Source organism: Coturnix japonica, unplaced genomic scaffold (genome assembly GCF_054131305.1).
Source record: "Coturnix japonica strain WE unplaced genomic scaffold, WE-NBRP24 Scf042, whole genome shotgun sequence".
Lineage (NCBI taxonomy): Eukaryota > Metazoa > Chordata > Aves > Galliformes > Phasianidae > Coturnix > Coturnix japonica.
Genome location: NW_028188945.1, coordinates 2,398,188 through 2,421,860, shown reverse-complemented (window position 1 = coordinate 2,421,860; position 23,673 = coordinate 2,398,188). Strand labels below are relative to the sequence as shown.

Below are 23,673 nucleotides of genomic sequence, written 5' to 3'. Positions count from 1 at the left end.
CAAGGAGCAATTCAAAAAGTCCCTTCCCACCTTTTGTGTTGTCCCTCGTGGAGGAGGATGGATCCTCCTCCACCGAAGAAGCGGCGGCTTCAGGGGAGCAGCAGCAAACCTGAGCCGATGGATGTCGATCCACCTGAGAGCAGCGTCGAGCCCATGGAGGTGGACATCCCTCTGGAGGAGGAACCCATGGAGGTGGATCCACCTCCATCGAGGCAGGGCAGGCACCACAACATCGTGTCTGCCTGGCGACGCTGCTACCTCCATCGGCGGCGCACCAGGGGCTCTCCATTTCCATCTTGGCGTTGAAATGGCACCATCCGCCAGAGAGCCCCTGCGCCAGCTGCTGCTCCCTGCCGCCCTTTCTTCCCCGTCCTCCATCCTCAGCCTTCCCCAAGACCTCTCACCTCTTCTTCCCCTAACTCTGAGGAGACGGGAAGGACTGGCACTGCTGTCCTAGAAGCTGCTGCGCCGGGACAAGACAAGGAGTCCAACAGATGGCTTTCAGCTTCCTGCAGCCTCCAGCTGAGCCCTGACAAGAGGGCAGGACTGGGACTGGTGTCCTCTCAGCTGCTGCACCACCACAGCACGAGGAGTCCAGCAGACGGCCCCGAGCTCCCTGCGGCCTCCAGGCGCTGGCACAGAAGCTACAGAGGCGGCTGTTCCTTTGGAGAAGCAGAGGACTTGGCTTTGGACGGGAAGAAGGGCTCAAGTGCAGCATGAAGGTCCACCGCAGTTGCTCCACTGGGACTTTTGTTTCAACACTGGGCCACAACCGATTTAAAAGGACAACACAAAGTAATAACAATAAAAACCTGAGCAATTCTTAAAAAAGCAAAACCAGTCTGTGCCTCTCCATGTGGGTACTTGAGGGTCTGCCCGGGGACTGCCCAGGGCAGCACTGTGCCCTGCAAGGTCTGTCCACCCCTGGGAGAGCTGACAGCTCTCAGAATGGTTCTGTGACAACCTACAGCCTCTGAAACCATAACAGTAAGCACAATCCTGGCTTTGGAAGCATTGAAAGAAAACCAAAACCACATCAGTGTCCTTCAGAACCTTCCAAGGTAAACAGCTCCCGACTCCAAACCAGAATGGGGTTGAGACATCACAAACATTTCATGTCTTGGCAGTGGTGTAATTGAAGATGGCAATTAACCTCCATGCAAATGTTATAGCATTTGTTAAATCAGTCATTTTCTTTAAGTCCGCTGTGTTATAGAATGAATGGGCAATGACAGGGCGTTTGGTTTATTTACATCAGGTGTGTTGATTATTGGTGAGTAAGAAATGAGACTGATTCAGCATCATCTCATTGAAGTACATGTCCAAAGCCTTACTATGGACGATTATCTGCATGTTTCAATTATCTCACCTTGTTCACATTAGCTTTTTCCATTCTAAGTCTCCCAAGCTGGCTTGTGTTGAGCAATCTCAAATTCTAACTCCTAATTTTATCATAAATTGTTTATAATATAATATATCCTGATTTTTTTTTTTTTTACCCCACGGGACAATGTTTTTAGTAGAGTTACATGGCTACGAACAGATGAGTTTAAATTACAAGGCAAGACTCCAAACTCCAGATTTCAGCTATCGTCCAGATACCCCACTACACACACACACAACATCCTGCATCCCCCCAGCAGCTATCTTTTCTCAGGCTTATGTCCTTAAAATGCATCATTTTTCAGCCCAGTGGGGCAAGGTTGTGGCAGTGAGGTGCAAAGTGATTGGGGTGCTGCATTGAAAACAGAAATGGGATTCAGGTTTCAGAAATACCCATATCCTCAGGCGCTTCCTAAAGTGTAGAGGTTTGACATCTAATGGCCTTCCAGGTTCTTTAGCCAAGAGGAATGTATAAATAACTAAAAGCTATTTAAATCTTAGGTTCAGAGAGGGAGAAACGAGGCTGGAATCAAACTGGTAAATTGAAGCGCAAGACCTGCAAAGCTTTATATTCTGTCTGGCTCCCTTATCTCACCTTTCAATCTCCTTCTCCTGGAAGCTCAGACTATGTAATTCTGAAAATACTTTCCTGTTGCCACACCAATTTCCTCCACAGCACAAGCCATTGCAACTTACTGTTAAAAGATTTTGTATTGTTTTTAAAGGGCAGCAGTCTTACTACTTTCCCAGTTTAATTCCTCCTGCACTTGCAAGTATATAGCCTTCTTTTTCAATCTTTATCTCAAAAGGTCTGTAGTACCCACTTCCCTGGGTCTACCAAAGCAAGGCAGAAACAGTCTCACCCCATCTGAACAGTGATGGATCATATATATCAATATATCAGTAGAACCTGCATATACTGAGGTTTCTACATGTACTGCGACCTTGGAAAACCCATGGAAATTCGTAACAGGCAGCAGCAATGAACCAGGTGTCACTGATCTACTACACCTAGACTTGAATCCATACAAAGAAAATCACAGTCTCTGGGATTTCACTGTGCAAACACTTCATTTTCTGTTCAGCCTGGCTGAACTATTAATTACATCAAAATCAAGGACCAAACAGTATTTTTTAATACTGCATTTCCCAACAACAATTCAACACCTACCCTTAATTCAGTCAGGAGGCTGCAAAATGTTATCTGGCCAGGAACCCTGCTGCACTCCCTATGACAGGCAAGTGGCCAGGATGGAAACAAACTCTCCCAACAGATGGTTCAGGTGTGCGGCTAGTCCTTACCCCATGGAAACGGATCATTCTGACTCATTGCTGACCACTACTGTCCACAGACTGAGTCTCCTGCCATCACCATTCCACAGAGTGTACTTCTATAGCTGTTTCTACAGTTTTCTTATTTAATTTTACAGATCTTGTTTTGTTCTCTGTAGTCGACTCACTCAAGGTGAGATTGTAGAAGGGCAGAATTCGATTTAGATTATTAATAACAATTGTTTCCGCTTCATACCTCTCTCCACCTATGGAAGACCAAAGAATAAAGGGCGTAATGACAACGCACCAGGGTCTGAAGATGAAGCTAAGGTTAAGCAGAGAAGTTAAATAGAGAAAATCAGCTGTTGCTCTCCAGGTTAACTACCTGCTGCAGGGGCCTAATTGCAAGATATTGTTACTGTCAGGGAGGACACAGTACTGAGTGGAAAAAGGCTGATCTGCTCTGAGGCCTCACTGCCGGCATCGCCCAACCCTATGGAGAAGGAGGCGATGTTTATGAGCCGTGCAGTTGCCCACTGATTACGTTGTTTCCCAGCAGTAGTTTTACACTTTTGCAATAAACTGAGACTGACTACTTTTCATGTAACCGCAACAAAATTCCTTGTAGCAGTGAAATGGAAAATGGGATAATTCTTTTGTAGATTCCTACCTGTTCTACAAAGACACCTTTTTTTGTCTCACAGATGGAAATCTAAACAGTAACTTGTCTGGCAATGATTTGATTGCAGATATTAGATGAGAGCCGAAGCCCTTTCCATCTCACCCTGACTCCCTATCTCCCAACTTCCTCCTTACACTACCATACGATGCAGCAAGCCAAGGGAAACATACCTACTACCAAAATAATGTAGCAGAAGCATTCAACTGGTCTGTTTTATCCAATTCAAATGTATGTGATGGCTCAGGATAAAACAGACAACTCCAGTGAGTGCTGTCCATCTCTTCAGAGATGCTGACAGGCAAGTTGTTCTATGAACACCCCCTGTATCCTCATCCTGTACGCGGTCATTGCAGAACTCTGTCCATTCTTGAAGCACTGCATGTCTTTTTGGTGACAGCATTTCTTTGCTGAGCATAACGACGCATACAGATGCTGCCCATCAGATTTCAATGCCTCCCCAGCCTGAATGTGGTAGAAATGCCCTTTCAGACATGACAGATAAAAACACTGATCAGGCAGAGCTCGTTCAGCCTTTCCTGGCCTTATTCTTTCCTGCATAAAGAAAATTTCCCTCGTTTGAATTTTGTTTCATTTTTAACTGGTTCGGCTGTCACCGCTCCAAAGACAGGGCAGAGAAAGCTGAAGGCAGATAGTTATACAGAAAGGTGTCTTCTAAGAGTTTCAACAGGGAAAACAACAAGAGAAAAAAGGAAGGAAACTCATGCAGCAAAATGGCCACGGAGCAAGCAAGCTGCTTGTTGAAATACATGCAATCAACTCATCCCCACGTCACACACAAAGAAATAGGTGTCATTACAGCTGATGAACAAAACCAGGCCGTTCTGTGAGACATGAAGGAGCAGCCAGATCCGTTACAATAGAACCATGAAAGAAGCTGGATCATTGGCTATGTGCTAAGCTTGGTGAGCTCTTGTAACACTTAACATGACCATCGCACTGCGACTCACAGCACTTTTCTTCATGTTTTGATTGATCTGGTTTTGTATCAGTCACAAATTTTAGTCCTAACTCTGTATTGTAGGAAACTCAATATTTCAGCTTGTATTTTCTCATTACAGCTGGATATGGTAAAAAAGCAAGCTTGCTTCTTCTGGCACCAAAAACGGTTCCCTAACAAACTTCAAAACAACCATTTAAAACAACAATAAGGGGCAATTATGAGTTTATTAAAAGCATCTATCACGGAAACACTTAGCAGTGCTATTCCATGGCTGGGAACAAAATGGGGATTATCGAGCATTTTGATGATTAAATGCAGAAGTATAATTAAATATGCTAATGTAAGCAAAATTACAAAGCAGGTAGAGCACTTGGTCTTTGGCAAACAGAAGTAAAATGTGGGGTTTTTTTTCTTACAAATCTATTTATTTTATTATGTGTAAGTAAAATTTATTTGTGCAATTTTATTAACATGCATACGTATTTAATTTGATTCCCTCTTTCTCTGTGTACCTCTGCTGTTAGCTTCAAACACAACAAGCGGAAATGATTGGAACACTGCATTCCTGACAAAGAATAAATTGTCTCCGTAAAAGTAAAGGAGGTGATCGAAATAAAAGGGAAACAAATGCTTGAGAGGTTTCCCGTACGCAGCCATAGGTCTGAACAGCAGAGAGAAGCACTGCTCCTGCAGATAGGCTTTCTCACATTTCTAACTGCGGCTCCCTCTTCTGCCTGTGCAATCTGAAAGAGAAATTCTCCACCATCTCCTGGAAGCCTTTCAGAAATAAATAAAAACCATGTTTTCCACATCTATCTGTCAGCCCCAGGAAAGGGCCCCCAGCTGATGAAGCACTGGCTTTGAGGGCGCTGTGGTGATACCTCAGGTGCCCAAAGCCACTTGAAGCTCATCCCATCTTCTCAAGATTCAATAGAAGCAACAAGTCCCTTTTTCACCAGCAACGGGCACTCAGGTTTCAGAAGTTCAAATATGACAAGGGCTGAGATTGGATAATTATGAAGGGCAAAAGACATACTGACACAGCCATAAAGGACCAGACAAAGGGAGGAGATGTCCTCAGGAGTGAGTAGTTGGAAATTCAGGTAGTGTAGAAGATGCCAACCCATTTCTTTTCCCAGTTATTCCCTTCGCTGGGCCAAGAGACTTTAGAATTCCTGTTTCCAAGTGCTGTCTGCAATGTATTTCAGAAATGTAGTTTTAGACAAGGTCTAACTACAATGTATGGGCAGCTGTTTCATTCCAATTTCATGCTCATGTCTTCCTTCCAATAGAAAGCTGAAATCAGCAGTGCAATGTCATTACTGCCATGGCTGGGTACCTGTTATGTGAATATACATATCTGGACAAATGTTTATTTCAAACTGCTGTAGATACTCTTTGGGATGGTGGAAGAAGGATAGAAGTTGGCTCTGAAAAAAATCAATAGCCCAATAATTGCTCATTTCCTACGTTATGGTCGCACTTCTAACCTACAGAAAATAAAGCAGAATAACTTTATCCCTAAGCTTATCTGGCTGTAAAATCTCTGTTCAAAGATGCCCACGTTCCCAATAGGAGCCATTCCCATTCTTCTGGATTTTCTGACTCAATTAATAAACTAGACTTGCTGCAGTGCAGCAGCCAAAATCCTGGTGTGCTTCAACACCTGCTCACAAGGGGGACAGAAGCAAAATCTCTCCCAGCATCTTCCTGGAGGTGCCTATTTTCCAGCCCTGAGCTACAAAGTGCCAATGTCTCTTCTCTAGCTCTACTAACTCAGTTTTGTCCACCCCTTGCGATGTCACCAGGCAGTAGCATCAATGAGTAACTCCTCGGGTCATGGTCAGCATCGCAGCAGCCAGGTCCATTTTATAACAGTACTGCCCAGATTTTTGCCTTTGAGACTTTTCCTGATAGTTCATCTGCTTTCAGCACCAGCACAGCTCTGACATGGACAGGGAGCCAGGATCGGTGCCCTCTCTGAGATCCATCAGACTGGCAGGTCTGTAAAGTAAAAGGGGCTCATAGAAGGAGGCCTGGCAAGAAGCAAGAGCAAAGGTCCCAGAGAGCAGATGTGAGGAGCAGGACCAGCATTTCTTCACCACCATTAATTGGTGAGACGCTAAAAAATTATTCTTAGAGAATTTCAGAGCAGACCTTATGCACGACATAGATACATCACATGGATAAACTCGTTCTTCAGAAAAACCACTGAGCCTCTTAACAGAGGGCACTGCTTATATTGCAGGTGAAACCTGAACATATGGACCTTCGTGTTCATGCATGAACCTGTGCATACACCTACACACACGCACGCAGTCCCCATCCATGTCAGGATCCCACACTTGCTCAGAGAATGGAACTACAGTTTGCCACGAGGAAACTCTCTGCAGTCTTCAGAAGGGACAAAAGCTGAAGGATGTAACGACAACTGAAAGTCACACAAATCATGCTGATGATCAGTCTCTAAGCTTCTCTACCAAGTCCCTTACTGGTCCATTTGTCTTGGAACTACGAGTTTGAGGTTTTAACGAGCACAGGAATGTCAACTGTAATAGACCTGAAGGTAGAGAGGCATAAAACAGACAGTCTGCATGACAGAAATTGGCCATGTCCTCATCCGCAGGCCAGTGGAAAGGCAGAAGTAGATTTACACGCTGCTTACTTTGTTCATAACTCACTGGTCCTCCATCAGTTAGCTTTCCCATAACAAAGAGCACTATTACTGCACTGAACATCATGACACAGCCCAGCGGGAAGCCTTGGGAAGGCTGTCACAGCCGGAGGGAGGCCATGCTGTGCGGACCCATGCCTGGTCCTGGTTCTGAAACACGACTGGCGTCAATGTTTGGGGCACCACTGAAAGTTACAGCACTAATGAACAAGTTAGTTAGTCATGCCCTAAGGGCTGGGGCAAAGCTCATTTGTCCACTTCAAGATCTTTATACTGTAAAGGGTTGTTTTTTTTTTCCGGGTGAATGAAGCCTCTTGCACTTGCCATTTCTTACTGCATACCAAAGAAAGAACTGAAATGGAAAAAAAAGCAGTGTGTTTTGTTTTCAGCAACTATGGCTTGATTCTTTGCTGCCATGGCTTTAACAACAAGGCTAGAAGGAAGTAGATGAGCATTCATGCGTGAAAAAAAGCCTATGTTTTTAACAGAATTAGGCAGCTGAGCTCATTTCCACCCCATTAGGATCAGTCTATGAGACAGTGCTGCCAATGAAAGCGCGAGAGATTAGTTTTCCCCTCACTAGCTTAAGCAATGCTCTGGGCACCAAATAAAGATCACAACACTTTTGGGGGGATACTGCAAAGCTTGTGCAGGGAACTGGTCCAGATCCTGCCTTTCCATTTCTCAGCAAAGCATCTTCCACAAAAATGTGCCACTGTGCCCTGGCTGAGTTCATTTGGAAATGGAAAGAGGAGAAAGGATGTCGATGCTGACTGGAAATCCATTTGCTGGAAGCGCATTAAGGAAGTGAAGTTTCTAAGAGAAGATCTGCTCATCTGTCAGTGAAACACGGCAAGAAGTGCTGCCACAGGTTGGCACCACAGCTCTGCGTGTCCTAACAGCATTTACAGCGAGACACTTTTTGTTCAATTCATGTAGCCTTGAATTAATAAAAAGAAAATGCCATGTTCCTAATTTCTGTTTCTTCTAATATTCCTTCCTAAAACAAGCGCTGAAGAAGTCACTTTGATGCTTGGTTATCTTCCAGCTGTTAATGATTTCCCTCTGTTCAGAGCAGAGGGCCATAAAGAAGGGCAGAGAAAAAAATAGTTACTGCTTTATTATTAAAATAATAATATTCCTACTGGGTATGTGTTAGCATTTGCTCCCTCAATGGTTGTGATTTATCTCAAGCAGGAGTATTAGAAATGTCAGGGATTTCCAACTGGCACCCACTCAGCTCCTCTCTCTCCAGACTTACAGATACAACCACTTTCTCTTCCCTCTTAATCTTCAGAAAATCTCCTGTGAAACTCAATATCCAAGAGCATTTCAGCTACAAAGTGAAGCAATCATTTGTTGGGACCAGATGGAATTAGGGTTGCTCGTACAATGTGAATGTTGTATTAAACATGCATACGCACTGTGCCCATGGTCCTCAAGGGATTTTTAAGCATCTATGGTAGCAGGGGACACGGAAAGAGCCAACCCAGCCCCTTCAGTACACAGCTGTAGCCTGATCCCTGTCAGCTGCTGGGTCTTGGTCTTTGCCCTTGCTCCCACACGCCACCTTCACCCCTAAAGCCATCCCAGCCCAACACAACTCCTCAGCTCAGAGATCAGATCTGACATATTTCTCCTCCAGACGGCCTGAGCACAGCAGGGAAACCATTCCCTCCACAGGTGTAAGGATCCTCTCCCTTCTAATCCAGGACCCAACTTTGGACACGCTAAGAGAAACCCAGCCCAATTGGAGTCTTCCCACAAATCAGAGTGAACAGTTAGCTTGAGAGATGCTTCAGCTTCCTAATCCAGGAGATACAGGCTTAAGCTCAAAAACTGCATGAGCATAAAATGTCATGCAGCCCAACACAGTGGAACTGCATATTCAAAACTGATGTTCAGCTGGTTTTCGTATCAGGACTGAAAGATCCTGGATTCCTTTTTTTTCTGAGTCAATCAAAGCATCCCACACCAAAGTAAGGGGCACTTGTGCAATATTTACTATATATGCGGATTCTTGATTTAAACAAATTAAGAATAATAGTGTAGAAAATACAAAATCCAAGATCACTGTAAAATGCCTCAGAGAAAAGGACTACAAAGGGCCCTGATTCCTTTGCACATCAGTCAGGACTAGAAAATCCTCAGCACAGCAAGCTTGCCTAACAACTGCTTACATTCATTACCACTCCATCTGATGGGAGCACCAACCCTTCCCCTTATTACACTTCCCCAAGGAACACAAAAACAGAAAGACAGTGACCAGCTCTCAGCTCTAAATTAAAGCTGAGGAGATCAATCCAAGGGATGCAAAAGGCTGTTCTTGTTCTGTGATGCTGAGTGTACCTGCCTTATTCGTTGTGTGCGTGTACTCAAACGCAGATACCTCCAGCTGTATTAAACAGTACACAACCACCTAATGGAAACCTAACAGCTTGGGGAAGTGTGAGGTACCAGTACACTCATCAAAATCAAATTCTCCTGTGAGAGCAGTTTATCGATTTGTGTATTTTACTCTCTCTGGGATTACTGTTCAATTACTTTTATCCTCTGAGATGAAAGCGGCACAATGGAACATCAAAAACAGATGAAAAAAAGAGAAAAGTTGCATGTTTCAATTTTTTTCCTTTAAATCTGCATCATATCCATTACACATCTGATTTTCAAGGGAGCCCTCTGAGAGCAAGGAGGGTAACTATTAGATATACAGCTCTCATCTGCATTTTCTCTCATTATTCTGGAAAGGGCCAGCATCTCTTCTATAGATCATGTTGTTTGTCCTTGTGCAAACAGCAGCCTGCACAGACAGTGACCTCAGCTCCCTCCTTCAGGTGAGCTGCTTGCTAATGGTTGATGTGATCAGTAGTTCATCACCACCTTCATGCTCAAACACAAACAGCACAGAACTCCCACTGACAACCTGCAGTACCATTCAAGAGCTTAAAGCTTTGGTGCTGGTGAAGACATCAGGAAAACGACATTTTGCTGGTCTGCACTCATTCTTCTCTAAAAGCTTTTCAACTTCTGTTTGCACTAAAAAAAAAAAAAACATCTTTATACTGTAAAAGCTTTTATTTTCTGTGGGACACTGGCTTATGCCATGTGAGTTTACCACACACATCACAACCAACGCAACAAATGCAATCAGGACCTCATTCCCCTGTTTGAGGGAACTGAACAAGGAATTAAATGGTGCTCCTTTCCATGTGCATGAAAAGAGAGCTTTGCTCTGCACTTGTTAGATGTGAAACTGGCTGAACATCCTCAAATACCAAAAGCCACATACTCCGAAGTGAAAAATCCACATGAATTACACAGCTTAGTGACCTAGCAGCTTGATTTTTACTGAAGTTGAGCTACTCATCTACTCTGGCACTGGTTCTGTCTTTCTGCAACAGGCCGTTGTAAAATGAAGTCACTGCAAAGCTATTTCAGAGAAGGTTGGATTATAAAGCACACTGGTTTTCTTTTAGTGATGCAATTACAAGGAGAATGTAGTCATGAATACCACTGAACTTTAAAATATTGTTTCTAGGAGCAATAGGTTTTACCCAAAGAGATATTAGTGCTCCACCTCCACATTAAAAAAATCACTTGAAAACTTGCAGCAACACATTTACAGTCCATTAGTATGCATTTTCAAATGCCATGCCTCCAATGCAACAGTCAAAACTCAGAATCAATCAGCCAAAGGGAATTATTCTACTCAGAAGTTATGTGAAAAGAAAGTAGCAGAAAGCAGTAAAGCATAGAATAACTTTACACTGTAACTTACACACCTACATAGACTTGCTGGTAAAATAAGCAGCAACACACTCTGCACTAGGGAAGTGTCCATCCTCATCAAGTAGAAGACCAATGCTACCAATGGTCCTTTTCCCATCAATATATTTTAAAAAGCCGTTTTTCTAGTTCCCCACACCACTGACCAGCTTCAGTTCTGAGGTCTGATCACCTAAATGTTCTCCCTGCAATGGCAAACAACATCTCTGTAATCCTCCCACACTCACAGAATCACAGAATAGACCAGGTTGGAAGGGACCTCAAGGATCACGAAGCTCCAACTCCCCCACCACAAGCAGGGCCACCAACCTCCACATTTAATACCAGCCCAGGCTGCCCAGGGCCCCATCCAACCTGGCCTTGAACATCTCCAGGGATGAACAAGGCATAAACCTCAATGTTTAAAAGCAACAAATCTACAAGCACCATTCCTCATTGGTTCCCCTAGAACCTGTACCAAGAAATTACCATCAAACCATTTTTAGGACTCTCCTGGACCTGTTTTATACCAGCTGTGTGGTATTCACACTTAACGTCTGGCAAGTTGAAGTCACCATAAGGACAAGAGCACCTGATGCACAGGTACCTCTCAGGTCCTTAAAGAATACATCATCAGTGTCATCATCCCAGGCTGGTGGCCTATGGTAGATGACACTTCACTTCCTCTCCCACAACTGCCCTGCCTGTCGCTGATGAAGGGCCAGTAACTGTCCATCAGGACACAACAGGCACAGGGCTCTTCCCAACACATTTTGCTAATGCCAATGATACTGCAGCTATGGGACAGTGCCAAGACTTCCAGCTGCTCTACCTACTTCCACCTACTGTGTGCATTGGTGTATAAACATTTCAAGTGTGCTTCACTGTACCCTATAACTCATGGAAACGTCGCAAGGATCTCAGTAACACACAATCCCCAAAACTCTGCAGTCTTCTCCCACAGTTTATCACCAGTGAGCCTGGTTTTATTTCTTTTCACACTTAAAATCATATGCACCCTTCGTCCTCCTTCAAAACCAGCACCATTGCCTCCCCACGCCCAACACAGCCATGTTTTGGTCACCATGGGACATTCTAACGGTCACACTGCCATGGCTTTCTGATGTCACAAACCACCTCCCTGACAACCGCTATAAATACAGGGACCCTGACAACAGAACATCAGTCCATAGTAGACTCGCGACTTGTTGGCACCCTTGTGGGACAAGGAGCAATTTACAAATTCCCTTTCTACCTTTTTTGTTGTCCCTCGTGGAGGAGGATGGATCCTCCTCCACCAAAGAAGCGGCGGCTTCAGGGGAGCAGCAGCAAACCTGAGCCGATGGATGTCGATCCACCTGAGAGCAGCGTCGAGCCCATGGAGGTGGACATCCCTCTGGAGGAGGAACCCATGGAGGTGGATCCACCTCCATCGAGGCAGGGCAGGCACCACAACATCGTGTCTGCCTGGCGACGCTGCTACCTCCATCGGCGGCGCACCAGGGGCTCTCCATTTCCATCTTGGCGTTGAAATGGCACCATCCGCCAGAGAGCCCCTGCGCCAGCTGCTGCTCCCTGCCGCCCTTTCTTCCCCGTCCTCCATCCTCAGCCTTCCCCAAGACCTCTCACCTCTTCTTCCCCTAACTCTGAGGAGACGGGAAGGACTGGCACTGCTGTCCTAGAAGCTGCTGCGCCGGGACAAGACAAGGAGTCCAACAGATGGCTTTCAGCTTCCTGCAGCCTCCAGCTGAGCCCTGACAAGAGGGCAGGACTGGGACTGGTGTCCTCTCAGCTGCTGCACCACCACAGCACGAGGAGTCCAGCGGACGGCCCCGAGCTCCCTGCGGCCTCCAGGCGCTGGCACAGAAGCTACAGAGGCGGCTGTTCCTTTGGAGAAGCAGAGGACTTGGCTTTGGACGGGAAGAAGGGCTCAAGTGCAGCATGAAGGTCCACCGCAGTTGCTCCACTGGGACTTTTGTTTCAACACTGGGCCACAACCGATTTAAAAGGACAACACAAAGTAATAACAATAAAAACCTGAGCAATTCTTAAAAAAGCAAAACCAGTCTGTGCCTCTCCATGTGGGTACTTGAGGGTCTGTCCAGGCACGGCCTGTGCTCGGTGCTGGGCCCAGAAGGCCCAGGGGGGACAAGGGCGGTGATGATCTCCCGGCACGGCCCCCACTCTCTTCACACCGAACCGAACCTTCCCCCCCAGAACCGACCCTCCCCCCCCCGGCTGTTCCCGAACAGCACGTTGCTGAGCCAGAACCCAAAGAGGAGAGGCTGGATGCCAGGAGTGTCTGGTGGCCATTTTCAATTGGCGCCTTGGCGTCTTCCTTCTTCCACCAGCCTGCACAGAAGCCCATAAAAACCAGCTGGGGTCCTGCTGTTCCACCTGGAGTACCACGAGTCCATGGGGCCGGATGGGATCCATCCATGAGTGCTGGGGGAGGTGACAGCTGAGGCTATTGGTGTCTGTTGGTCTGCACTGACTTCAGCAAAGCCTTCCACACCATCCGCCATGGGTTTCTCCTGCGGAAGCTGCAGCCCATTTGGGGGCACTTATGGAATCATTTTACGGTCATTTGGGGGGACTTGGGGGGATTTCGGATCATTTGGGGTCATTGGCATGCATTGGTGCACTCTGTGCTGGGTGAGGAACTGGCTGGGGGATGGGCCCAGACAGTGGTGGTTGAATGGAGCAAGAGCCAGCCAGCAAACAGCCATCAGATAACAGCAAGTGGGGGCATGGATTGATCTGCTATGGGGTAGTGAGGGTCTTATTGCTCCCTATAATTCACAAAGGGAGGCTGTGGTGAGCTGGGGGTCGGTCATTGGGAGTACACTGGGGTGATGTCGGGAGTGATGCTGTTGGGGTGACATTGGGGTGACGTACGGATGACATTGGGGTGACATTGGGGTGGTATTGGGGTGACCTTGGGGCTGTGTTGGGGTGACACTGGTGTGATGCTGTTGGGATAACGTTGGAGTAATGTTGGGGAGCGATGTTAGGAGCGATGTTGGGGTATCACTGGGGTTGCTATCAGGGAGGGAGGGATGTTTTTGTTGCTGGGGGGCGACGCTGGGGGGTCATGTTGGGGTTATGTTGGAGTTATGTTGGGGTATCCCTTAGGGGGCGACATCGCTGGGGTGGCGATGGGGGGTCAGTTTGGAGTGACACCGGGGTGCAGTTCCGCTCTTTGGCCACGCGGTGGCAGCAGAGAGCTCTCCGCTCTCTTGACCACAACGAAACGAAGTCGGGTCAGCAGAACCGGACCGGAACCGCGCATCCGAATCCTTACGGAACACAAAACTCAACACTCCAATCTGCATCGTTCCCATTTACAGAGAAAACCTCATGAGAAACACCCCTCCTTTCCCCACCCCCCAGAACCGACCCAGACCCATAGATACCTTCCCGAACCACCCGTGTGCTGCCCTCAAGCCTCCCCCCTCAATAGGCGACCCAAAGGCACCAGAGCCCCCCAGCGCTGACACCGCACGTCCACTCCCCCCTCCCTCCCCCAAATTAGGGCCAGACCGCGGGGGGGGCAACGAGGCGGCCGCCACCCACCCCCCATCTCCGTCCCCTTCATCCAACACGAAGGGGGTGATGGCGGCGGGGGGTTCGAGCCCCTTCCCACACCAACCGGCTTTCGGGTCCCCCCCCAGCGTTTCCCACATGGCGTCGAACATGCGGCGTCGCCTGGAGGCGTCCCAAGGGGCGGGGGGAGACGGCCAATGGTCGCAATTGAGCCGCTACGGGTAAAGGAAGGGGGGGCAAAGAGGAGACGGAGACACGTGGAGGCGATGAGGGGGGGTCGCGTCGTCGGGCTCCAAACGGAGGCAAAGCCGTAACCCCCCCCCCCGGGGCTCCCCATCGTGCCAAAGCCCTCCTGTAACCACGGGGATCCCGGGGGGCACCGAAAGGGGGGGGGAGCAGCGGGAAGAGGGGGGGGTCGGGGAGGTGATGGAGGCGGAAAGAAGGGGGGACAGAGCGGAGGCTGAGAGCCGACCCCCCCCTTCCGTGCTTACCCGAGGGGGGGGAAGGCGGAGCAGGGGGGCGGCCAACACGGTGCCCAGCTTGGGGGGACCCAAAGCGGAAGTCGTGAAGCGCAGCCCGGTCGCCGACGTCGATGTCGCCCCCGCCCGACGCTGTGTGGGCTTAACGGAGGAGCTCCGTGGGGCAGCAGGGGGGCGGCAGCGCTCAGCACCCCCTGCCTCAAAGCGGCGCCCAGAGCCCCCCCCGACCCCCCGCACCCCCCCCCCGCAGCCTCTAAGATCTGGGGGGCGAAATGGGGGCAGCGCAGCAGCAAAGTAGTGGCGGCTGTGACCAACTCGACGGGGGGGGGGGGGTCCCGAGCCCCCCAAGTGTTTAGATAAGGCCACCAGAGCCCGGCAGAAAACACCGGGAGGACCCCCCCGAGCTGCCAACCCCACCACCAAAGCCCGGAGCCAACAACTGCCCCGCTGACCTTCATCCCCTCCCCCGGAACAAGCAGAGGCTGCCAGCTCTAAGTGGGGCAGGAGAAGCTCGGGGGGGTCGGAGAACGTGGGGAAGAGGCTGGCGGCAAAATGGGGGGGTAAGGGGGGCGAGGGGGGGGTCCCGAGGCAGAGGAGGAAGAAGAGGCGCAGGGAGGGGGGCAGAGCTGGGTGCTGGGCTAAGGAAGCCAAGCGGTGTTGGAAGGACGCAGGGATGGGGCAAAGACCCCCCCGGGACCCCCAGAGAGCAGCATGGAGCAATGCCAGCTCCGCAGTGGGCAGCAGTTGGGTTAGAATAGGGGAAGAGCTCGGGGGGGCTTCTTGGAGTCCCTCAGCACCCACAGCAGCTGGGCCTGGGCTGCGGAGTCAGGAGGAAGGAGTGGGCAAGGAGGTGGCGTGGAAGTGGGGGGATGGGATCCACCAAGGGGCTGCTACGGGGGTCCCCCCTGGGATCCTGAGGTGCTCCATCATTGGGAGCCCTGGAAGTGGTGCCATGGGGGGGTCCTTGGGGTCTGGATCCCACAGTGCTGTGCCAAGGGGATCCTTGGGATCCAGCAGTGCTTTGCCAAGGGGTCCTTTGGGATCCAGCAGTGTGATGCGGAGGAGATCCCCAGCATCCAGTGATGTGACAACACCGGGACCCCTGGGGTCTGTAAGGGCTGCATGGCAGGGAGGTGCATTAGAAGGGGAAGGAGAGCACTGGGATCCAGAGGAGCTCAGCCCCACGGTGACACGAGGCTGCCCAGGGCTGTTGGGACCCAGTGGATCACAGTGTGAGGCCGGGATCTGGCAGCAGGTTGTGGAAGGAGCCACCTGCAGACATAGGAGAAGCTCCAGGATCTGGTCCATCAGCACGGCAGGATTCAACAGGATCTGATGAGAAAGAAAAGAGATGGGGGGTGAGATCCTCCATCCATACAAAGGTCCCCTGGATTCCCCCCACCCCCATAATGAGATTCCAATGGATCCCTTGATCCCTTCCAGTACCAAGGTGATGATCCCTGGGATTCCATCACCCAAATTCAGCCCCCAGACCCTCCCCAGTAACAATGCAGAGCCCTCCCCCCCCCCAAGATTCATCCCCCCCAAAGCTTCTCGCCTTCCACCAGCAGCAGCACCAGGGGCTGAATGGCAGAGGCTACAGCCAAGCGACCCAGCAGGGACCTCCGAGCCCCACAAGGCAACATCCTGGGGGGGTCCCCCGGCCCCTCAGCAGCTCCCGCAGACACTCAGCTGCTGCCGCCGGGCCCCCCCCTGCTTCACCCCCTCGGCTTCCTGCAGCAGGAGGGTCACAAAGGGGGCAACGACACCCACGGACCCCCCCGTGCCGGTGGCCAATAGGACGGTGACGGTGGCCAGAAGGAGCAGAGCCCGGGGGTGACCCGGAGGGTTGTGGGGCAGAGTCAGCAGCTCCAGTAGAGCCTCGTATACCGCCGGGACCCCCCCGGGACCCCGCATGCTTCACGGGGGTACTCGAGCAGCAGCAGCAGCAGCTCCACCTGTAGGGGGGGGGACACACAGCCCTCCGTGGAGACACAGCTGACACCCCCCCCCCTCCCCGGGATCGCCTTCCTCCGGCTCTGTAGGCCGTAGGAACCAAAGCGAGGGCGAACGCCAGTGAAGCGGATCGCGTTTCCCAGGGGGACCCATTTCCGCAGAGCACGCGTTCCCTCCGGGGGAGCGGATTACGGCACGGACCCATTGCGGATAATGGTGGGAAGGGGGAGTGGAAACCGGAGCGGCCTGACCTGGTGGCGTGGGGCGGAGGGGGGGGAACGGCGGAGGGAGCGGAGCGAAGCGCCGGGGGAGCGGAAGAGGTTTGTGGGCTGAGGGCCGCCAACAGCCGCCCCCAAGGCCCCAACATGGCGCTGCGGGCCGCACCCGAAGTGGATTACCCCGCCCCCTCGGTGCCCTATGGCTCCTATAGGGCCGATACAGCCCTTCGCAGCCTCCCTATATCTGCCCTATAGCCCCCACAGAGCCCCCTTCAGCCCGCCCGTAGATCCCTCGTGTCCCTCATAGAGTCTCTACAGCCCCATAGAGCCCGCAGAGCTCCTATGGAACCTATACAGCTCCCTCTGTAGGCTCCTATAGAGCCCCCATATCCCCTCGGAGCCCCCTGTAGCCCCTGTGGGAACCTGAACAGTGAAGCAAGAAGCAGAGGCTCTGCTGGAATTTAGAACAAAGGGGAGCTAGAAGGGGGATAGTTAAAGGTAGTTTACAGAAAATGATTTAGTTAGTTAGAATAGCAAGGAATGGAGACAGTGGGTCTGGGAGAGCAGGAAGGATGCAGATAAGGAGTGAGAACTCCCTGAGACCTGTCCAGAAAGGGATTAGAGGTTGTAAATATCAGAAGAGGAGTTGCATCTCCCTGACAAGATGGGCGATAACAAAAGGGGGTCTGTATGATAAAGAATTATTGAATATGTATCAGAATTACGGGAAATAATTGACTATGCATAAGGTGTACCTATATCTGTATCACGGTTTTACAAGTCGGTGTGCAAGTTTGGAGGAGCTATCCCCCTTGCACCCGGCGCTGCGCAACGCTGGAATAAACATACCTGCTTTATAACCCATCTCTGCATTATAGAGTTTGATTCCACAGCTCAATAGGACCAGATGGAATGGCTTCAAGCTGCGACAGGGGAGATTCAGGCTGGACACCAGGAGGTATTACTGGTCAGAAAGGGTGGCCAGGCACTGGAATGGACACTGAATCGATTTTCTTTATCTTTTGACAGTGTCTCTGGGTCTTTAATGTCCCTTCTCCCTCTGTGGCGAGCAGCAGGAGCAGGTGGGTGGGCAGAGATGGGGTAAAAAATAAGCGGAACTGAGGGTGAGAAGCCCAGGTTCTGGTTGCAGTGGCTCTGTGCCGTGTTGCCCTAGGGCTGCCTTCGATTGGGGGGGGAGGGGTACTGGACAGGGGGGACAGGCAGCACCACAGGAGCTGGGCAAGGGCATGAGGAAGCCCTGTGCTCCCACGGCTCTGCCGCTGGCTGGCTGGAGCATGCTCTTCATCCTGGGGGTGTCCTAGGGGAGAACTCGGAAGATGTGTGCTGGGAAAAGCATGAGCATTTCTGCTCCAGCTGCCTGATGCTCCCCATAGAAAAATCCTGGTTCCCAACAGAGACCCCCAGCTGTAGCCCAGATGGGTTCAGGCACCTTTTATTTGTATGCTCTTCCACGCGGTCCCGGAGGGGTGCTGCACATGGCAAGGAGGGAGCAATTTTAAAGCTGCTGAGTGCCAGGCTCCAGGTCACCCTGGCTACTCTATATCTTTGGCAATCAAGGCCTGAGTCTCCCATCCTGTTACCTGGCCCCTTCCCTGTCACTAAGGGAGAGGAAGATCACAGCATGCAATGGGAACATCCCTCTTCTTTCTTGTAGATGATGACATTGGTACTCCTTCAGATGACCCGAAGGAGACTGCTTTTGTGCCTCAGGGGAAACTCCGAGGTAAGTTGTGAGTGTCTGTTTCCTTGGAAGTCGAAAAATTAGTGCTGTAATAGCTTATTTGGGTATGTAAGGACCTCCAAAGGTCTTTCAAGTCTCTTTGTGCTTTGAAGGTCGTACACAGATCAGTCATTAGTATTTTTTTTACTTGGAGAATTGTCACATTTCAGTGGGAAGGCGGCCCTTGCCAGTCTTTGCTCCTATTCCTTTGCTGTTTGGGCCATGTCATTCCCTGACCTGCAGCCAGTCCTCACAGGTCACTGCAGGAAAAAAAAACAAAGCAGACCCCAGTGCGCAGTGGAAGCTCTCCTCACCTGTGTCTGATCACTCTTGTGCCTGCAGGCCCCTTTGGTGCATTTCCAGAGCAAAGTCGTGTCCCTGAGCCTGGGGTGGATGCCAGAGGTAAGTCACCAGTCTTCATCTCATGATCTTTGCTCATATTTGGCTGTGGAAGTTCAGGAGGGGTTCATCTTTTCACTGCCTGGTGATTTCTTCTCCATGAGAAGCTTGGGTAGTCACTGTTTCTTGGGTGCTGCATGCTCCCAGCATCCCGTTGACTTTGTCTCCGTACATCAGAGATCTCCCCACTAAGAAAACCTTGAGGGGCCAAATGTTCTTCTATGCCTTCTCTGAAGATTGTTTTACTTGGCCTGGAGAGAGTATCTGGAAAGCTGCTGAGTGCCAGCCAACTGCCCACCTGGCCTCTCTGCAGCTTTGCAACTTTTGACCCAGGTCTGGGTGCCATGTCATCACCTGAGCCCCTTCCAGTCACTGCAGGTCCCTAAGGAAGAGAGAAATCACAGCATACCATGGCACCCAAACAGCAGCAACCTGGCACATGAGTGGCAGGCCCGGCTGCCCCCAGGCATCAACACCAGGAGATGTTTCTCATCAATGCTGTGCCTATAAGCAACGCCTTGCCAAAGCCTCAGCATAATCCAGCCTGTGAGCCTCAGGGCAATCCCAAGGGAAAGGGCCTTTAGATCTTGCCCTTCCTCTTCCACCCCCTTCCCTTCTCCAGGCAGTTCTGCACACGGTTCCTTTTTGGACTGTCACGGTGCCACTGCAGGCACCCAACAACTATTTGCCAGATGCTTCTGTGTGGCAGGGAGAGGAGAGTGCTGTGGAGCAGTGCTGTCATTCCAGTGTAAACAGGTGTCTGACAGGAGCTGCTCTGTCTGTGTTGGTTGACAGCTCCTAGTGGAGGTGAGTGGCATCCAGTTTCCCATCTGAGCTCCAGGACAGAAGCCCCAGGGATTCGAATGGGTACGTCATGAGATTTTACTTCCTTTGAGAGATGCCAGCTCACAGTCCTAATGTCAGCCGGGCATGTCTGCAGGTGTGAGTGAGAATGCACACCTGTGTGTATGTGCCCTGCCCTCGCACAATGCCCTGGTCCCATTCAGTGATGCCGTTATGCATTTATGTAAGTTGCAGTGTGTGGTGAAAAGTTCTCATTCTTTGGTTGCAGAAGTGCCTCCAGGGAAGGCCGTGCTAAATCCTTAGTTGTGCTGGAACCCCACAGGCATCCCAGGGGTGGCTGTTGTCGTTACTGGCTTCACTGAAAAGACCCTTCAGTTTAATACCTTGTTTGTCTGAAAGTTATCTTAATGCTTTCTGTTTAGGTCCTGAGAAACAGAAAGAGGCCCTGGAAACAGGAAAATATTTGCAGACACTGCCCCCTCTGCTAATGAAAATCATGAAGGACAAAGCACGTGGTAGGTGTATTTCCGTCTGTTCCCTGAAAGACTTGTGAAGCTGAATTTCTAGAAATACATGTGGAGAAACTGTACCATCTTCCTGATGAAAAGCAGTTACTTACAGTCCCACTCTCTTACCTCCTTTCTAAAGAGACAGGTGGAGCACCTATGTGCTGGCTTGCATTTCAAAACGGCAGAGTTCGCACACTGACTGTCCCCCTGAGAGTAATAGAGGCCATGCAGACAGCAACTGTCACTCCAGGTAAGGGCTGCTCATAGTGGCTTCGTGGTTAGGGGTTGCTCCCCTCCCACTGCAGCCAGTTCCCAGGGACTTAGGAACTTTGTCCTTTTGGGAACTAGGCCACCAGAACCACATTCAGCAGATAAGGAGAGGAAACAGGACCCTCCATAGTACCTCCTGTGCACAGACCCTGCATTCCAGAGCTTGCTGTGCTTCCCCTGAGCCACCAGGCACAACAGCAGCCCAGAGCGGGATCCTTCCTGTGGTTGTTCTTGTCCACGTCACTCAAAGCAGCAGCTGGTGAAACAGATCCACATTGTTTTTCCAGGTGCGGATGGTGAGGAACACGCAAATGCCGCAGACAATAATTTTATCAAGAAGTACTGCCTGGGATTTGGTGAGGCTATCTTCGTTACCATGCTGATGGCAATGTTTTCGTGCTATCGTCTTGTCCGACAACGGAGGCAGATAAACCAGTGAGTTCTTGTTCACCCCCAACCCCATCCTGCCCCCTCTCTTTACTATAGGGATCCTGTGAGCAAGGAGGCATTTCTACTTAAAGCAGCATAGAGAAGCCAGTTAGTTGTTGCCTAACACTGTCTGAGATTGACACTGTCAGACATTTAACTGGCCTCGCCATTCCTGCTGCATGTTCTTACTGCTGGGCCTGAGACAGGCCCGGAGCTGAGAGTGCCTCTATCATGCACTGTGAGGAAGGAGAGCAGGGGGTTCTCCTGTGCCCTCAGCACGTTTCTCTCCCTGCAGGCGCCTTGCTGAAGATGCTGCAGTCCAGCATATTGCCCGCAGCAACACCTCACGCTTGGACAAACAGCTTGCTCGCCTCAGTGCGCCGGACAGAAAAGACGTGGCACAAACAACCGGTGCCTGTGCAGTGACAATCTGCCCACCAGCCGCAGAGCACCACCAGAGCGGCCCCTGCCAGGCCTGACGGCTGTCGGGCTCAGCTGCCCCCAGTGCAGCCCCCGTAGCCCACCAGCCCAGGCTCCGTGGCCCCTGGGAAGTACATCATGCCCAGTGGCCCCTATCCACCTTGGGCATCAACACCTCTTTCAGGGGACAGGAGGGACCCACCTGGTTTGGAAGCTTGCAGTCATCGGCTGGCACCCAAACAGCAGCACCCTGGCATCAACACCACCCTCCTGTCCCCCACCACCATTCTTCAGGGGTTGGCAGTGGCTCCCTCAAAGTGTCACCCGCAGGCAGCCACTGCCTCAGGGAAGCTTGAGAGGCCTGTCAGCCTCCAGCACCATCTCTGCCCTCACCCTCCCCTCCACCATCCATCAGGGGATGGAAGCGACCCCAGCAGAGTATAGACCTGGGGACATCATCCAACAGACGGACGACCATTGCCTGGGGGAAGCCAACTGGCCCAGCAGCCCCCTGTCCCCCCCAGGAACTGTCACCAACTTTCCTTCACCATCCTTCAGGAGGTTGGAGCAGCCCCCACAGGGTGGCAGTTTGAGGGCATCATCCGACACCCAGAAAACTACAGCCAGGGGAAAGCATACCAGGCCCCACAGCTCCCAGCCCCCCACAGCACCAACTCTGCCCTCCCGCTCCTCTCCTCCATCCTTCAGGATGTGGGAGTGCCCCCCCCCACAGGGTCGGCATGGGGGCAACACCTGTAAAACCTCTGCCTGGAAAAAGTATGACAGGCCCAGCAGCCCCAAGATCCCCCCAGCACCACCTCTCTCTTCATGCTCCTCTCCACCATTGGTCAGGGGGTGGGAGCATCATCACTGGTCAACACAACAGGGGCTTCTTTCTTTAACATCCTTATTACACCTTCCGAACTGAGTATACCTTTTCTACAAAAATTCTCAGCACCACAGATGATCATATTCAAAACATCTATAACTATATGGAATATAGATATTGTAAATTAATTCAATAAAATTCAACAACAACAATACAAAATAACCAAGAAGCTGCTTCCTTCAAAAGGCAGAGTATTCTGACGAGGAGAAAACAGCAATACTAACATCACGTCACAGCGTTGCCATCAGGGCTCAAGCTAAGGCAGCCAGCTGACCAGGGCAGAACTTGTGTTAGATGCTGCTCAGTGACAACACCCAGAATGAAGTAGCAAGGATGTGAAGTGTAGGAGACTACTTGCCCTTATCACATTCTGTCTGCTGTAACAGCACTACTCAAAGATTTCTAATCGGGCCAAGATCTTTGTGAAGCAGCAGTTTGTTCATTACTGCCATCATGGGCGCACACCCCTACTGACTGTTGGGCAAGGCTGCAGTGGAGAACGCCCTCCACACGCAGTCCTGGGCAGGCAAGGGCTGTCGGTGCACAGTGCCACACGCTCCTTGCCATCTGCACACACGTGGGCTGGCTTTGCACTGCCAGGCACATCGTCTCGCCTGGGCACTGCAGGTCCTCGCTTGGTGGTATGCAGAGACAGCGGGGCCAACAGATGAAGTTATCTGTGTTGTGTGCAATACTTGCATGACTTGGGAGCTGACAATCCTTGTGGTTCTCTGTCCTGCTCCAATTTATAGGAAGGAGAGGAGGTCCATACGTGTATGCCTGAGCATGGTTCAAATGTTGGAGGACGGACGCTATTACGATTTAGGGTGATTAGGAAGGGAAGGCGGGCAATAGAAAAGACAGGAAAAAGAATCAAGGAGTCTTTATAAAAAGCAAGAGGGAGAGAGAGTCACCACCATGGATCTGACATGTTTAGTAGTTCAGTCATTGATCTTCAGTAGTGGTGGGTCATCAGGAGTTGTTGTTCCGCTGACGATGACTGTGACCACGGCAACAGTTTCCAATGATAGTATAAACTTACAAATAAGTCCAACGTGGTTCAGTCAGCTCTCCTTGGTGTGACAGCTCAAATCCAAAATGGTTGAGTAAGCTCTCCTTGGAATGGCAGCTTCTGGCTCTGGGATCTCATCTGGACCTTGCCAGCAGACAAGAGGGAGCAGGGACGCCCACCTGCTTCTTGTTCTTCACGGGACACGATGGTATCATTCCCCAGTTTTTCCATACCAAGCTGGAGCCAGATCTTCTGCCAGTAAAC

At 50.5% G+C, this 23,673-nt stretch overlaps 2 protein-coding genes across 9 annotated transcripts in view; one reads left to right on the top strand and one right to left on the bottom strand.

Annotated features, from left to right (window-relative positions):
- The window catches only part of LOC146752688 (receptor-type tyrosine-protein phosphatase T-like), a 278,647-nt gene extending 263,734 nt beyond the window's left edge, over positions 1-14,913 (bottom strand). For all 8 annotated transcript variants that reach the window (XM_085531387.1, XM_085531385.1, XM_085531392.1 and 5 more), the window contains exon 1: positions 14,775-14,913. The gene's annotated coding sequence lies outside the window, so the exon portion shown is untranslated. The remainder of the gene's footprint in view (positions 1-14,774) is intronic.
- Positions 14,914-16,995: 2,082 nt separating this feature from the next.
- On the top strand, positions 16,996-22,535 carry LOC146752687 (uncharacterized). The gene is made up of 10 exons (XM_085531435.1): positions 16,996-17,038; positions 17,815-17,894; positions 17,966-18,018; positions 18,612-18,680; positions 19,020-19,079; positions 19,872-19,943; positions 20,303-20,395; positions 20,529-20,639; positions 20,947-21,094; positions 21,384-22,535. Exons 3-10 carry the CDS (start codon positions 17,982-17,984, stop codon positions 21,565-21,567), a joined length of 774 nt encoding a protein of 257 aa, XP_085387561.1. The 5' UTR covers positions 16,996-17,038; positions 17,815-17,894; positions 17,966-17,981; the 3' UTR covers positions 21,568-22,535.
- Positions 22,536-23,673: the final 1,138 nt, after the last annotated feature.